Source organism: Xiphophorus couchianus, chromosome 17 (genome assembly GCF_001444195.1).
Source record: "Xiphophorus couchianus chromosome 17, X_couchianus-1.0, whole genome shotgun sequence".
NCBI classification, from domain to species: Eukaryota; Metazoa; Chordata; class Actinopteri; order Cyprinodontiformes; family Poeciliidae; genus Xiphophorus; species Xiphophorus couchianus.
Window position 1 is genome coordinate 8,016,644 of NC_040244.1, and position 14,664 is coordinate 8,031,307.

At 39.7% G+C, this 14,664-nt stretch overlaps 3 protein-coding genes across 7 annotated transcripts; 1 reads left to right on the forward strand and 2 right to left on the reverse strand.

The window, feature by feature from the left end:
- Window positions 1-473: 473 nt before the first annotated feature.
- Window positions 474-2,425, reverse strand: rhno1 (RAD9-HUS1-RAD1 interacting nuclear orphan 1). 2 transcript variants are annotated; one of them, XM_028044373.1, is made up of 3 exons: window positions 2,241-2,425; window positions 1,929-2,116; window positions 474-1,404 (listed from the first exon to the last, which is right to left on the reverse strand). In XM_028044373.1, exons 2-3 carry the CDS (start codon window positions 2,091-2,093, stop codon window positions 676-678), a joined length of 894 nt encoding a protein of 297 aa, XP_027900174.1. In that variant the 5' UTR covers window positions 2,094-2,116; window positions 2,241-2,425; the 3' UTR covers window positions 474-675. The 2 variants fall into 2 exon arrangements, with proteins under 2 accessions (XP_027900174.1, XP_027900175.1); XM_028044374.1 differs by having other exon boundaries at window positions 1,929-2,146; window positions 2,241-2,406.
- An 86-nt stretch (window positions 2,426-2,511) lies between these two features.
- foxm1 (forkhead box M1) lies at window positions 2,512-8,519 on the forward strand. 3 transcript variants are annotated; one of them, XM_028044367.1, is made up of 9 exons: window positions 2,512-2,705; window positions 3,285-3,769; window positions 3,886-4,025; window positions 4,827-5,018; window positions 5,104-5,232; window positions 5,389-5,448; window positions 6,082-6,130; window positions 6,214-6,386; window positions 6,745-8,519. In XM_028044367.1, exons 2-9 carry the CDS (start codon window positions 3,319-3,321, stop codon window positions 7,525-7,527), a joined length of 1,977 nt encoding a protein of 658 aa, XP_027900168.1. In that variant the 5' UTR covers window positions 2,512-2,705; window positions 3,285-3,318; the 3' UTR covers window positions 7,528-8,519. The 3 variants fall into 3 exon arrangements, with proteins under 3 accessions (XP_027900168.1, XP_027900170.1, XP_027900169.1); XM_028044369.1 differs by lacking the exon at window positions 2,512-2,705 and adding an exon at window positions 2,881-2,982; XM_028044368.1 differs by lacking the exon at window positions 2,512-2,705 and adding an exon at window positions 2,999-3,173.
- On the reverse strand, window positions 7,834-14,166 carry LOC114161207 (cystine/glutamate transporter). Of its 2 annotated transcripts, XM_028044371.1 has the most exons (13): window positions 13,162-14,166; window positions 12,230-12,356; window positions 12,022-12,137; window positions 11,799-11,924; window positions 11,622-11,721; window positions 11,081-11,125; window positions 10,864-10,987; window positions 10,668-10,771; window positions 10,496-10,592; window positions 9,453-9,602; window positions 9,187-9,364; window positions 8,991-9,060; window positions 7,834-7,963 (listed from the first exon to the last, which is right to left on the reverse strand). In XM_028044371.1, the coding sequence occupies exons 1-12, from the start codon at window positions 13,382-13,384 to the stop codon at window positions 8,996-8,998; spliced, it is 1,455 nt and encodes a 484-aa protein (XP_027900172.1). In that variant the 5' UTR covers window positions 13,385-14,166; the 3' UTR covers window positions 7,834-7,963; window positions 8,991-8,995. The 2 variants fall into 2 exon arrangements, with proteins under 2 accessions (XP_027900172.1, XP_027900171.1); XM_028044370.1 differs by lacking the exon at window positions 7,834-7,963 and having other exon boundaries at window positions 8,868-9,060; window positions 13,162-14,162.
- Between the last annotated feature and the right edge of the window lie 498 nt (window positions 14,167-14,664).

The window sequence follows — 14,664 nt, forward strand, 5'->3', positions numbered from 1 at the left end:
TTAGCGTGAGTTGGGTTGTTGGAGGAACAAGTGCAGTTTTAAAAACTTTATCTCTGAAATGTTTACAAAATCGTTAGACTACACGCATACATTAGAATAACCAAATAACAGCAAGATTAATAATTTGGGATCATTCAAAAATAAGTAACAATTTTATCCGTACTTTTGAAAACAATGAGTAGAATTTTATTCGTATCAAAACTGTATATTTCATACCGATTTTAATACTGTAGCTTTGCACATTTAATAGCCGTTATAATGCATTTTAAATCAACAATGCCTTAAATAAAATATATATTTTATATAATTAAAATCATAATTAATTTAATGATACATTGCCTAAAATGGAAAATAAAGCTGTGTCTTTCACTTGTACCCCTTTATTTTATATTCTGTTCTGCAACAGTTGAATAAGATTTATGACAGTCACCAAAGAAAAATGTTCTTTAAAAAATTATGTATTATGAGTTATATTTGGAGTGGGCAAAATATTGGTATATTTGACAGTAAAATTTGAAAGTAAACAGTTATATGTAGATAATAGATTTAATCAGTGCTGTGTGTATTTTGCAGTTTGTAAAATAAGAGTATGCTTTATCTTGATTTATTACAGTAATGTACAACAGTAATCTATACAATAAATCAGAATGTATTAAAAAATGACAAAAAAAATTATCAATGAATTAGTACATCTGAGTCAGAAAGGAGTCCCCTTTCTTTTAACATCAACATCAGCCCTTTTCTCCTCCTCCATGTCACCTTCACCCCATAGTCCCTCTGTGGTGTGTCAGCCACCAAGGTTTCAGGTGGGCCGCTGCATGGTGATGTACATGGCTGAGCAAACAGTAAAAATCTAGGGGAAGAAGAGGAACGGTTTACCTCTTCCCACATCCTTTCCGTAGTGTCCACATCAGGTGGTGGGCAAACACTGCTGACTTCTGTGGTTATCAACTTGGTGGAGGTAGGCATCGAAGCTCCCTCTGCTGGAATTCTGCATCTACTTGTCACTTCTTTAGATTGAATTCCAAGCTTATCCAAACTTCTACTGTGGGAGGCAGTGCCATCAGGACGTGCTTCAGCATTCCTTTTTCCAGCTGTGACCAACTGCTTTTTTGGACTGTCTGAGTAAGCCGAATTTACAGTCGTTTTGCTGTGGCAAACGGATGCAGGAGGTTGATTTTTGACTTTTGATACTGCACCTTTTGTTGTGGTTGTGGTCCTTGACTGTTTCTGAGACTGGTCCTTTAACCGAATGCAAAATGACAATGAGGGGTATTTGCGTGTGTTGTTTTTTCTGGACAACTGACTACATCGGTCAAGTAAACTTGAGGTTTTCTGCCCGTTTCTCTTCCCTCGTCTCTTTGGAGGTGCAGCTGCAGATGAGCAGTCAAACTGTGGGTTTACCTGAAATTTTGAAACACCAAGTTAAATGAATGATACAATAAGAGTCGCAGTAATCTTATACAGCTAGTACTAACATGGCCATGGGTTCTACATCAAAATTCTGTGTCCAAACTCAAATTACCAGAGAACCAAATTCACTATGAATTTATGGTGGATATTTCAGCAGTGGTGAAGATTTAAATATGAAAACGTATAAAAAAAAATGTGTCTAGATCTAAAATATCCCAGACTTTTCCATACCTGTGCAGGCAATGTAAAAACCCAGGCAGCTATAAATATATTTAGCTTTATTTTGCAATCTCCAGGATCAATCTGCTTTTTATATTGATTTAACAAATCAAATCCCCTGTGGCCCCATATGATCATTTGTAGTTACACAAAATGAATTGTTTAACTACAAACTATGCAGAGAAAAAAAAAGTGATATTAGTGAGAGTTCATAACAAAGCAATTGACTTTGATTTGGATGCATTTTTTCCATCACAAAAAGTGCATCTTTTAAAAGAATAAACAACAGAACTTACCCACGAATTAAGATCTGAGCTGTTATGTGTTAGTGACTCCGGAATAAATCCCTTGGGGTTGACTGCAGCTCGGACTTCAGGCGCATGTTGAAGTTTGCTTCCTCCTACAGGCCGTTCGATAAATTGCAGGGCAGGCTTATCCGCCTTTATGGCTTTGCGGGGCATTAATATAAATCATTCCTGAACATCTGGAGGAAGATATGTCACAGAAAGTAAGCCTGAGTAAAAGTCCACACGGAAATACGAAAAGTTAACGTTTTAGAGTATCAATTAAGAAGTATACATTCAAATGTTTTCATTTCAAGCGCCTACTTTCTATAGTCTTCTTTCTGTCACGTTGTTCTTTGCGTAAGACATCGTCTTCATAATTAACATATGCAAATAAACCTCAGTTATACAATTTATCTGTCCTGCTCTTTTTGCTTGTTGTCTTGATAGGCATTGTTGTATTTCCCGGTTTTCTTCTTTTTCTTCCTCTGGTTCGATTAGAACGCCAACCTGCAGTTACATTACTGCCACCTAGCGATGGTATCCCCTGGCTCCTTATTGGTCAATATTTACCACGTGATCAAAGTGACGGAAGGAGGCAGCGCCCACAGCGCCAAAATTCAAAAACGTCTCTAAAACGAGCTGAAGATATGTAAATAACACTTCATTATATGGTTTTGTATCAGTTACAGTGGATTAATCAAAAACAACAACTATGAACGCAATGTTTCAGCTTCGACTCGGGGTTCAGCCAAGTGGGATCGCCTGAGACTTTGCAGTAATATGAAGGTTTGGATTCATTTTATGAAAATAGCCTATTTAATGCTCCGCTACCCTGGGAGTTGTGATAATCGGTGCTTTAAAAAGAGACACATCCTCCGAAAATTTAATTGTATGTGCATAAACTATTAACTAATGAACATAAACTTTAAATGTATTCCAATTAAACGGTAAAAAAAAAAGTGAAATTAAGAAACGGCTGTTCTAGAAGGCCCAGGTCGCTAAGGAAACAGCGATTGCAACTGAGCAGTTATTGAGCGACTGAGTGAACATAGCGACAAAAGGGGTTTGAATTTCACACAAAAAACACATATCTTGTTTAATTATTGTGACTCCTAGCGTATTTACGAAAGTGCTTTTTTTTTTTTTTTTTTGTTTTATTAATGTGGAACGGTTATTGAACTAAGCCCACTGACTACCTCGATGTTGTCAGTTTTCTTCCGGTAGTATTGAACGTTGATCTAGCGGTGATTTTAGGTAGGAGTAATATTTAAAAAATGAAATGTTTATTTGTAGAAAACATACTGATCGTGTTTTATGTATGTTTTTATTGACATGTCTAATTTACTGTGTGCTGTTTTTGCACAGCAATCCTGTGAAGGGTAATTTTAGCGATCTGACCATGAGACGGAGCCCAAGGAGACCCCTGATTCTGAAAAGAAGAAAACTTCCATTTCTGCAAAATGAACCAACTCAGGCTGACAAGCAAACCCAGCACGGTGCAGCAGGCACCGGGGAGCCGACTAAACCAGCAGCCAGCCAGTGCCTTCCTCATGGCATCCCCATCATGAATCACCCCTCCATGTCTGACACTCAGGTGGTTGTCATCCCTAAAGAGGCAGATCTGCAAAGCATCATCGGTGTGCTCACTGCAAAGGGCAAAGAGAGTGGCGTCCAAGGCCCAAACAAGTTCATCCTTCTCAGTGAGAGTGGCAGCAGGGGCAATGGATCTTTCTGCCAGGCTACTGTCAAAGAGGAGTCATCTCCTGCAGGAAGTACAGCTACACAACCAGTGAAGTCAGATACTATCCACAATATGCCAGATGCTAAACCTCTCACTGGAAATCAGTCAAGTATGTATGAATTAAGAGCTGTAGCTTCGCCCTCATCAATAGCTCCCCCCCCCCCATTAATATTCCGTTTTAAGGTGTCAAAGCGTTCTCTCTCCTTTACGCATCAATGAACATAGGTGCAAGTTGCAGTCCTCTAGATGACAGCCTCACCAATATCCAGTGGCTGGGCAAAATGAATACCAGTGCCTTGGAGCCACACCTTGCAAATCAGACAATTGACAAGGAGAAGAAGCTTCAAGCACCACAGATTTTACAGGTCAGCCTTGTTTCTGTTATTTACTTTTTCACTGTTGAAGTGCAAACCGAGCAATTGTTAGGAAACCTAGATGTAAAAGCACATAAGTCAAATGCCACAAAACACAAATGTGACTATCTTTGACTTGCTAAGGTTTTTAACTAAGCTTATAAGTTTATTTTTATTCATACTGGTCTTTAAAAGAGTTCAAAATGTCTTACATTTTTAGAAACTTGCAAAAGCAACACATCTGTGTAATTAAAAATATTTTTACTATGACTTATACTATATAACTACAGGATCAAGGTCCAGATTATGGTGTTTGATTTGAAATTCATTTTAAATTTTGATTTTAGTTGCATTTCATTAGAGCTGCACAACATACCAAATTGCAAACATCGATCTGACATCAGTGAATGCAATATCGTCATCACAAAAAACAGTCTGGAAGTATATGAGTGTATTTTTAGTGGCTGAGAGGTTCAAGCTCACAAATTAGCCGCTAAGTATCTTCAATAAATGGACATAAACCTTTGCAAAAGGAATATCCTGCACAGACGAACACCTTAAACCGGTCCTTTTACTAATAAGAAAAGCAAAGATCTTTTGGGGTTTTTTGGGATTGCATTCTGAATTTCATCCTTTTACATTCGGGTTTTTCGCACAACATGTTCATTTTAAAACTTAGCAACAACAATCAATGTTTTTATTAAAGTCTTAACAATATGACAAAAATGGACTCAAATGTACATGTTTAAGTCTGGAATTATTATCCTTCAGTAGTTATTGGATCTGTCTATCATTCTCTTTGCCTTCTTCCAGACCCACAATACAAATTCAAACCCAGAAGGTTCTCATCAGCCCACGTTACAGAGACCGCCGTACTCCTACACGGCCATGATCCAGTTCGCCATCAACAGCAGGAAGAACCGAGGCATGACGCTGAAAGAAATTTACACATGGATTGAGGACCATTTCCCTTATTACAGAGAAGTGGCCAAACCAGGATGGAAGGTGAGTCAGAAAACTAAGAGAGTAAATTAGATTAGATTCTCAAAGCAAAACTATGAAGGATTTCACTGGTTTTGTTCCTTTGCAGAATTCAATCCGCCACAATCTTTCTCTGCATGACATGTTCATCCGTGAGCGGTCGCCAGATGGTAAAACCTCTTTCTGGACAATTCGACCAGATATCAATCGATGCCTGACCCTTGATCAGGTTTACAGGGTGAGCATCGCTATTTTCACGTACATGTTGCTTTTATTAAATACATAACGCTCTTTTTCTCATCTTCTTTTGCCTTTTTTCTTCTTTCCTCATAGTCCTCTGTGATTTTGTAATACGACTGCTGTCTGATTCGTTGAGTTTCTGTTCTTTCTGTAGCCTTGTTGTGATCCGGGGACCGTTTCTTCTCCTGTGCCGTTGCTTCCATGTCCCCACCAAGTAAGACCGATTCACCTCTTGTTGAAGAACTATTTTCATCCCACAGTTAGGCCGCAGAGGGCTAAACAGCATGGAAAGTCAAATGTTTAATATCTTCTGAGACCTGATTAACAACTTGTGTTTTTAGGTTCAAAGTATAGCTGCAGCTGAAGAACTGAGATCTTGTTTTATAAGCAGAAGAAAAAACTGAAGTCATCTGAACACTTCATGTTTTGTCTTGTTACCATGACATACCTCTATATTTTATTGTCCTAGACCAAAATTAAGTACTGTTTGATAGACATGTTGAAGGACGGTTGGTTTTCAACATTTATTACCAATAAATCTCTGAAAAGTGTGGCATGCATTTGAAAAAAGCCCTTTTAAAATGCAGCTCCCTTCACAGACTGAACTGTGTACTCTGGCTGCTCAGTAAAGAAATGCATGCCACACTTTTCAGATATGTTGTTCTATCATAAAATAAAATTCGAACACATTTCATAGATATTCGTAGTTGTGATGTGACAAACTGAAAAAGTTCAAGAGATCTTAAAGCTTTTGTGAGGCACTGCATGCACCGATTGAAATGTTGAGTGTTTTTCTGTCAAACTAAAGCTGTATTGTCTAAAGTGATCCTCTGTGTTGCTTTCGCAGCATGAAAAGAAGAATATATCTGCTGTAAGAAAAGTGCCAGCTTCCACTGGTGAGTTCCACACAACTTAACAGAAATGTTTGTTTTTTAGTGTAACTGTATGTTTCTTAAAGTGTTTTTCTGTTTGTTTTCAGAGAGGAGGATAAAACCACTGCTGCCCCGTACAGACTCTTACTTGGTTCCTATCCAGCTGCCCATTGCCTCCTCTGCGTATCTGCCGTCGTTGTCTGGTTCTTATTGCCCATCTGGCTCCAAGCACAAACAAAATGCTTCACGCGGGACCAAGAGAGTCCGCATTGCCCCCAAGGTACACATTCGGTCAGGTGTACCTGAAAAACTACTTCAAGTCATGCTGAACATAGATACTGGACCATATGACTTAAAAATAACATTTCAGGTTTTTAATGCAAAATTTGATCTCCAATTTTAAGTAATTGTTTTTTTCTTTGCTTTTTTTCTTAAAAAAATACAAATGATAGAATATATCTTTAAAAAACCTACTTTTATTTGAATAATTTCTTCTGGATTTTCCTTAATTCCTTCCCTTTTTTTCCTTACACTCACAGTAAACTATAGTTGAAACGTCTTCTACATAAAAAATGTGACATATCGAATTTTTCACGTGAAAAGTTTGGGATTCTTCTACTGTTCTTGTCGTCTCCCAGGTGACGGAGGGCGACAGTCCAGCCGTGGCTCTGGCTCCTCAGGTCGACCTGAAGGTCGAACCCGTAAATGTTCCGACAAAACGCGAGACACGTAAACCTCCTCCGAAGAGGCAGTCCAGCAGCTCCCGCCGTAAGCAGAGCCTGGTGAACTCTCTGCAGGACGAGCCCATCCTCCTCTGCCCCGACAACAGCTTCTTTGACTCTGGCGTCGTCTCGGACGCGTCCACCTCCCAGGACGTGAGAGAAGCTGACAGCACAGAGCAGCAGCAGCACTTCCAGGGCAGCCCTGAGCGGGAACTCTACTTTAAGACGCCCATAAAGAGTCATAGCCACTTGAGCTCCTCCACGCCGAGCAAGCCACCTCCCAGCATCACACTTGAACCCTGGAAGGTGACGCCCGTCGGTAAAGACAGCCAAAGCGTCCTGGACTTCAGTCCTATCCGCACGCCGGGCGGTCCCGTTGTCACGCCCCGACAGGAGTACACCACCTTCAGCTTCAGCAGCACTCCCTTCAAAGAGCTGCCGCTGTTCAGCTCCCCCAGGGAGCTGCTCACACCGGCCCCCTGCAGAGCCCCGTCGACGGATTCCCCCACCGAGGCGCAGCTGGCAGATGCGCCCGCCGCTTCGCCGTCCAACCGCTCCATCACGGAGGGCCTCATCCTGGACACCATGAATGACAGCCTGAGCAAGATTCTGGTGGACATCAGCTTCTCCGCGCTGGACGACGAAGACCTGGGCATCGCTAACATCAGCCTGTCAGAGTTCCTCGGTCAGTTCATGTAGCCCGAAGGCTAAAACGCTAGAAATCCGTTGTTGAACACTAAAGCACGCACGCACCGACTCAGCAAAACAGACATATTTCTCGTCTGGTCATGATCCACCTGTTGTGTGTTTTTGATGGTTATTGCTGGAGGTGTGTGATCAATCTCAGTTTGTGGTTAGTTTGATTTCTGTCTGAATATAATTTATTAATTTCACTCCAGCACAAATAACAAAGTAGGATATTCAGAAGGCTTCACCAAGGTCTCACATGATGCTTTAATTGGCAAAGAGACTGTACTCATTCATCTTCCACTTTGTATTTGCCTGTTTTTTTTTTTTGTAACTTTCTCATGTTTGCACTTGCTTTTACTGTTCTGTGTCAAATTCTTCTCTTGCATGTGGCTCTCCTCTTTTGTCTCATCTTTCAGCCGCTCTGCATCGCTGTCATTTATAGGAGCTGCATGAGAAGAGAAATATTTAAGTGTATACATATGTTGATTTGCACATTATAATATATGACTTACAGTTGTACAATAGATTATTTGATCACTTGGTAAACTCTGTTGTCGGATCCCAAAGTCTTACTAGCAATTAAAAAAAAAGTATTACAAGTAGCACTAACAACAATAGGATTTTCTGATTGTAAAACTGTTTTCAGAAATCTTCACTGTAATTATTGGACGTGCCATTGTCAACTGAAGGGCACTTTATCTGAACAGAGGAATTTTTGCGAACTGTTCTTTTTACCTCTTAAGGCAGAAAATACAGAATATTTAGTATATGTCTTCAGTAAAAAAGATTATTTGCAGTATCATCTTTGAGGTTGAGATGTGACCTATTTCTGTACCACTGAATAATGTGTGTTTTTAAGAACAGGTCCTTCTGTTGTCTCAGCTTTTTAATCTCAGCACTATGAATCCATCTGTTTATGAAGAAAGGTTGTTTTCTGAAGTAAGACTACAATAAATTCCTTAGATCCTCATAAAATTGAAGGATTTTTCTATTTAATTTTATTGCTGTAACTGTGTGGTCTTTATAACATGGCATTTGCAAGGTGTGGATGGATAACCTTTGTTTTAAATACAACTCTTTTTGTAACCTAAGCTTTATTTCATGTTGTAGAAATGTAAAACATTGCCATCTTGGGCAAGATGTTTTTTAAAGATACGCCATTGTTTTATTACTAATTCTAAGGTCAGCAAAGGTTTTTGTTTGGCTTACCGTGCTTATAAAATTCTGCAAATTTTTGATTTCAGCATAAACATTTTTTAAGATTTCTTAGGGGTTGTTGATGCTTTTTCAATGTTCTTCATACTGGAAGAAAATGTATCTTGGTAAAGCAGCAGACAAATGCACATATATCTGTTACAAATATTCTTTTTAATGTTTTCTTGTACAAAAAGAAGTATTTAATTAGTTAGTTTGGACTCTCTCAGAAAGGTGTAATCCACAAAGATTGTCAGTGGAAACTTAAATGTCTTAACTGTCTTCAGTATGTCTGGACGTCTTGTTGAGCCACTTCCAGTAGGATCTGCAGCTGCTTACTGCAATAATCTGGGAAAATTAGACATATGCACCAGTCAGATCTTTTTTATTAAAGTCTGACATGCTAAACACTCTTATTTCAAGTCACATATATTCAAAGTTGAGTCACTGTGACCTACAAATGGCATAACTTACTGAAAATGTGCGTTAATCTATGTGGCACCCGAAAGCGATGGACAGTCATGTAGTAAACTGGAACTCCTGTTAGAGTGAGGGCACAGCTCCGCCCCGTGTTCCAGGGGTCCGAATAAAGCGAGAAACCCACAATGAAGAAGCAAACCACTGTGAAGGTGACCGCAATGACCAAAGGGACCTTAAGGTGGGTGAGCAAGCAGGATAGATGATCAGAGTCATGTAATGTGAAAGAAGAAAAGCTGAAAGACTCAGAAAAACACACTAACCTTGAAGGGCCTTGGGTGGTGGGGGAAGCGGTATCGATGGATGAGCATGCCCAAGGTTGCCAGGGCGATGAAGAACCAGCGTGAAAAAGAGGCAAAGTTGATGAGCTGGTAGATTTCCCCAGTGATTAACATCACCACCACCAATGGATACTGGAGACACACACAATGCAGCTTTAATCGCATGCTGCTACAGCGGCCAACACACAAAGACTGTCAGCAACCCAGCTTTCTACAGCTCTCTGGGATGCACTTCTTTTTTCCAGACCCTTCACATGTTCCTACTCCAGTTTAGTACAAACTTTCACAATGGTTTAGTGAAATATCTTAGGTGCTGAGACACTAACATTGAGTCTGCCTTTGTTTTTAGAGAAGATAGATCAGAGGTCTTCTAGAGGGAGATTGTAAAGCCACACTGTGGCTGTGTGTTGATAGGAGGATAAAGCTGCCAGACCAAGACAAGCATACAACACCAATGGTGATTCAGTTCTAAGTGCTCTGTCCAGGGTGTGCAGACGGTGCAATGAAGCATGCATATTAATGCAAACTGTCTTTCTTTGTTGACAGGAAAGGAAAAAAGTTTTACTTATTTAAAAAAAAATACCCTTTTTGCTTCAGCAATTGCAGAATGAACTAATAAAAATTCCAAATCAGAGACACTTAAGTATTTGGAGGAGAAGGAGTTTTACAACTGGAGAGACTCAAGATGAGCTTACATTGTAACGCATGTTAATTGGAGCAAAGTGCTGCAAAACAACAGGAAATAAGTCAAAAAACATGTCACTAATAATAAGAAAAAATCAATCAAATCTCATTTTAAGCTTGACAAAAAACGACGTGTAAATAAATGTCACATTGTATGTATATTGGCTGATGACGATTAATAAATTAAAATGAGATTCATTCTAAAAGCGCCACACCAAGAAATATAACAAGACTTTTCAGAGTAAAAGAAATAGAAGAATGATAATAGGCAGTTGTTGCTGTTCATCATCTGTTATGGTGGAACAGTTTTGTTTGATTCGTGGTCTTTGGACGGTACTGACCAGGAGGAGCACTGCAGGTGAAGGTGTGCGTTGTCGGATATGAATCATGGAAAAGATCGGCGGCCAGTGGCCTTCTCTGGCACCCACAAACAGCATCCTGCAGCCACAAATCTCATAAGTTCAGAATTGCACAGAAAGCATTAAGAACAGCCAGCATTTGCTCTCATAATACCTGGGTGACCCGAAGAAGCCGCCATTGAGAGCTCCAAGGCAAGATAGAGCGACCAGAATGGGAATCACTGAGGCCAGGCCCTGAAGAGCACAGTTTGCAAACGTCTGCAGGCAAACAAACGTCACATCAGAACACAGCTGTGCTAACATATTCTCTCTACATTCTTCGTCTGTGGAACATTTTGCTCTTTGCTGACCACAGCCACTGCATCAGACAGCAGCAGCTCAGCGGGCGTCATCACGGTGTAGTAGGCCACATTTACAAGCACGTAAAACACTGTCACCGTCACCATGGAGCAGATTATTGCCAAAGGGATGTTTCTGAAAGCATATGATTCACACAGAACATATGAATGTTTACTTTTCAACTCACTCAAAGGAATTATCTCAATCTGAGGCAAATATACAAAATACCTATTGGGATTTATTACTTCTTCTGTGACAAAGTTCAGATAAAACCTAGGAGAAGGAGGAGAAACTGAACTTTACTCTGATACCCCTAAAGAAAAACTACTACAGTCAACCATTATTTGTGCACCACATAAATCTGGCCTTTAAAGCGACAAGAAGAAAACCATTGCTGGAAGAAACCCACCCATGTTTTCTCACAGGCCATGCAGCAAACATGTGGAAGACATTGCTTCGATCAAATGAGAGCACAATTTTATTGCTTGTTATGTGTGGTGGAAAACTACTTTGGCACTTCACCCTCAACACATTCACTGCAGGTTGAAACATAGTGTTGGCAGTATCATGCTGTGGGAAAGTTTTTTTTTTCAGCAGGGGGAGTATATGCAGGGTTAATAGGAAAACAGATGGAGGAAATGCAGAGCAATCCTGAAAGAAACACATCACAGTTATGTGCTACTTTCTGTCAGTCCAACCCATAAAATCCCATCAAATATGTTAACATTTGTATATATAACTTGACAAAATATAAACTGTGCTGACTTACCATCCGCCGTATGCATATAAACCATTATAGAAAGCCAGTGGAAGCCTGTCCAGAGTTATGGACTCCAACTCAAATCCATTCTGGAAATTTTCTGTCTTTCCTGCAAAGACCAGTTGAAAAGTTAAAATGTTCCCAGGAACTCCATCTTATTCAGTATTACTGCTTCCATCTTCATACCTTTTGCTAGAGCTATGACCCCAGGAATAATTATGAGTACCAGCGCAAACATCTTAATGAAGGTCAAGGTGATCTGAGTGCGGGAGGCCATGCTTACACTCCAGCAGTTAACGGCAACAACAAACGCTACAGAAACACAAATCACAAATGATGTCTCTACTGAATGGGAAATAATGATCCAAATATAAAGTAGACAAGAAGGCGTGGAATACCACTCACTCACTCACTCCGAGGATACTGACGAGTTTGATTAGCGCTGAAGGAGCAGGACAAGGTGCAAATAAAGGTTCAACAACGTAACGTCCAAAAGCTAGGGAGACATAGGACGCCACAGCTGGTCTGAAAAAACAAAAAGAGTACTTATACCTTAAAGGCGTCTGTTATTCTGATTTTTCTTCAGTTACCCCAAGAAAGCAAAAAAAAACTTATACCTTATAAAGAGGAACTCAACCCAGAGTCTTAAGAAGGCCGGTAGGGGCCCCAGTGTCTCCAGCAGATAAGTGTAGTGACCTCCGGATTTTGTGAAAGTGGTTCCTAGTTCAGCATAACATAAGGCCCCTGAGAGGAAACAGGAAAACAAAGATTCATATTTACTTGTAGTTCATTTAATCTTTTCTTTTTTTTTTTTTAGAAAGAATAGATTTTAAAATACTTGTGTTAGTTTATAAATCACTGAACGCTTCAGCACCAAAATATATGAAAGATCTGCTGATCTTTTACTCAAGCCTTCTGGTTCTGCTCTACCCTGGATCCCAGAACCAGAACCAAACATAGAGAAGCTGCATTCAGCTTCTATCCTCCACTAGTCTGGAACAAACCTCCAGAAAACTGCAAAACAGCTGAAACACTGAGCTCCTTTAAATCAGTGCTTAAAACCCACCTGTTTAGAGTTGCCTTTGACTAGTAGTAAGTGGAACATCGATCAGCATATTTCATATTTAATTTGATCATTTCAATGATGACATTTGACAAAATGCAATATTGATTGACTGTTAACCGATGACTGTCTGGTGTTTTTGTGATGTAAAGAACTTTGAACTGCCTTGTTGCTGAAATGTTCTATATTGTAGATATTTTGATAATATCTTGCTCTGCTGCTTGTTTCCCTGCTATAAATTACTTTTGTCCCACTGAAAATATAAACTGCTGATTAATTCAGCTCCTTCAAAATTTCATATGACTTGTAAAATGCAGACAAAATTACTAGTGCAAAGGACAAGCAGGACAATATGACATTAGATATTATTTGGCATGCAAAGACGAACAATTTCGGATACAAAAAAATAATACAATACACCTTAACTTTCATGCAATAGTTTCCTTATAGGTATATTATTATAGATATAGAAGAGCATGGTCTTACCAAACAGGGACAGGATGCCACACAGCGCCCACACCAGCAGAGACAGCCCCACGCTGCCACTGTTCATCAACACTCCCTTCGGAGCGATAAAGATCCCACTGCCAACCACCGTCCCGATGATGAAGGACACAGCAGGCAGCAGCCCAATCTCCCTCCGAAGGCGCACCGCCTCCTCCTCCGTCTTCTCCTTATCTTGCTCTTTCTTTATCGGTGTCCTCTCCATTTTTGTGTGTGTCTATAGGTCACTGAGCGAAACTGTAGTGGGAGCACACTGTGTAGGCCAGAACTTTTCCCACTCTACCCCCCCTCATTCTACTCTCATTGGCTCTTGGCTCACCCGCCCCGGGTGCAGAAAACAAAGCCGGCACTCTTCCAAGCTCCAGGAATTATTTAAAGCGGTTCAAGTGCTTGACACTTTTCTGTAGAGTAATGTTTGTCTGGGTAAATATGCTTTAACGTAAGTGTGCACTTTTGGACTCTGAGAAAAAAAGGTGTAAAAACAACGGCACAGATAGCAGGAGAGCCAATTCTTACAGCATTCACACCGTGTGACATTTTCCTAATTCAAAAAAGTGTTTTAAAGCTGATTTCATTTATGCCATTACTTTCTTTCCCCTGACAAACTCTAAAAATACAATGCAGATTTCATGTTGAGGCCTCAGAACAGCTCAGCTGGTAAACAAAAACAAACAGAAGCCACGTGATTAGCTTGTTTTTGCCTCTTTTCACTCGATTGAACACTGTATGGATGTCAGCTTCATCTCATCAACAGGAGGCCCGCTTGTTAAAATTCCTGCACAGTATGAACCCAGAGGCTCCTTCAGAGGAGGGAGTGCTATCTGCTATTTGAACACGAAAGCAACAAGAGTGAAAAAGACGATATACTGTCATGGTGGGATACATAGCTTATCCGTTTTATTGAATTCAAAGTGATATAAAACAAAGTACTTATTCTGACAAAGGGAGTTTTCTGACCTTTCCTTTGAAAACGTATAAGTCTTCAAGTATAATGACAGACACTTGGCTTTCAGAAAGCATAGTGCACATTTAGCCCCCTATAATGTTAATACCCCTAAATAAAATCTAGTGCAACCAATAGAGAAGAATAAATGAAAAATCTCATTTGAAGTTTGAGAAAGTCATGCAACAAAGACAAGACCAAAGTTGAACCTATTGGGTTACATTTAAAATGCAAATGAGTTATTTTTTGGTCCATGTTCCTGCACTTTTGTCATTTTCAACTCCTTGCTGTGGCAGAGCAACATGAAACAAGATACCATTTGTATTTATTTCATTCTATTTTTTAAAGTGTGCTATAAAATGAGAATTCAAAATGATTTAGTCACTTATTGTATTGCATCTTTAGAGAATTTTCTGCTGTCAAATTACTGTTACTCTTTCTCTCTTTGACCAGCAGATGGAGCTAAAGTCTCATCTAAGAAATGTTGCCATGTTCAGAATTGCCATGTTGCCATATATATATATATATATATTTATATATAT

What these genes read in the sequence shown, in the direction of transcription:
- LOC114161207 (XM_028044371.1), bottom strand. Translation starts at nt 13,384, where the DNA reads ATGGAGAGGACACCGATAAAGAAAGAGCAAGATAAGGAGAAGACGGAG. An exon ending in CGTCAGTATCCTCGGAGTGA is followed by an intron (nt 11,925 to 12,021) that starts GTGAGTGAGTGG and finishes GTGTTTCTGTAG; the next exon opens with CGTTTGTTGTTGCCGTTAAC. An exon ending in TGTCTGATGCAGTGGCTGTG is followed by an intron (nt 10,772 to 10,863) that starts GTCAGCAAAGAG and finishes GTTTGCCTGCAG; the next exon opens with ACGTTTGCAAACTGTGCTCT.
- foxm1 (XM_028044367.1), top strand. Translation starts at nt 3,319, where the DNA reads ATGAGACGGAGCCCAAGGAGACCCCTGATTCTGAAAAGAAGAAAACTT. An exon ending in AAGCACCACAGATTTTACAG is followed by an intron (nt 4,026 to 4,826) that starts GTCAGCCTTGTT and finishes GCCTTCTTCCAG; the next exon opens with ACCCACAATACAAATTCAAA. An exon ending in TGGCCAAACCAGGATGGAAG is followed by an intron (nt 5,019 to 5,103) that starts GTGAGTCAGAAA and finishes GTTCCTTTGCAG; the next exon opens with AATTCAATCCGCCACAATCT.
- rhno1 (XM_028044373.1), bottom strand. Translation starts at nt 2,093, where the DNA reads ATGCCCCGCAAAGCCATAAAGGCGGATAAGCCTGCCCTGCAATTTATC. An exon ending in GCTCAGATCTTAATTCGTGG is followed by an intron (nt 1,405 to 1,928) that starts GTAAGTTCTGTT and finishes TCAAAATTTCAG; the next exon opens with GTAAACCCACAGTTTGACTG.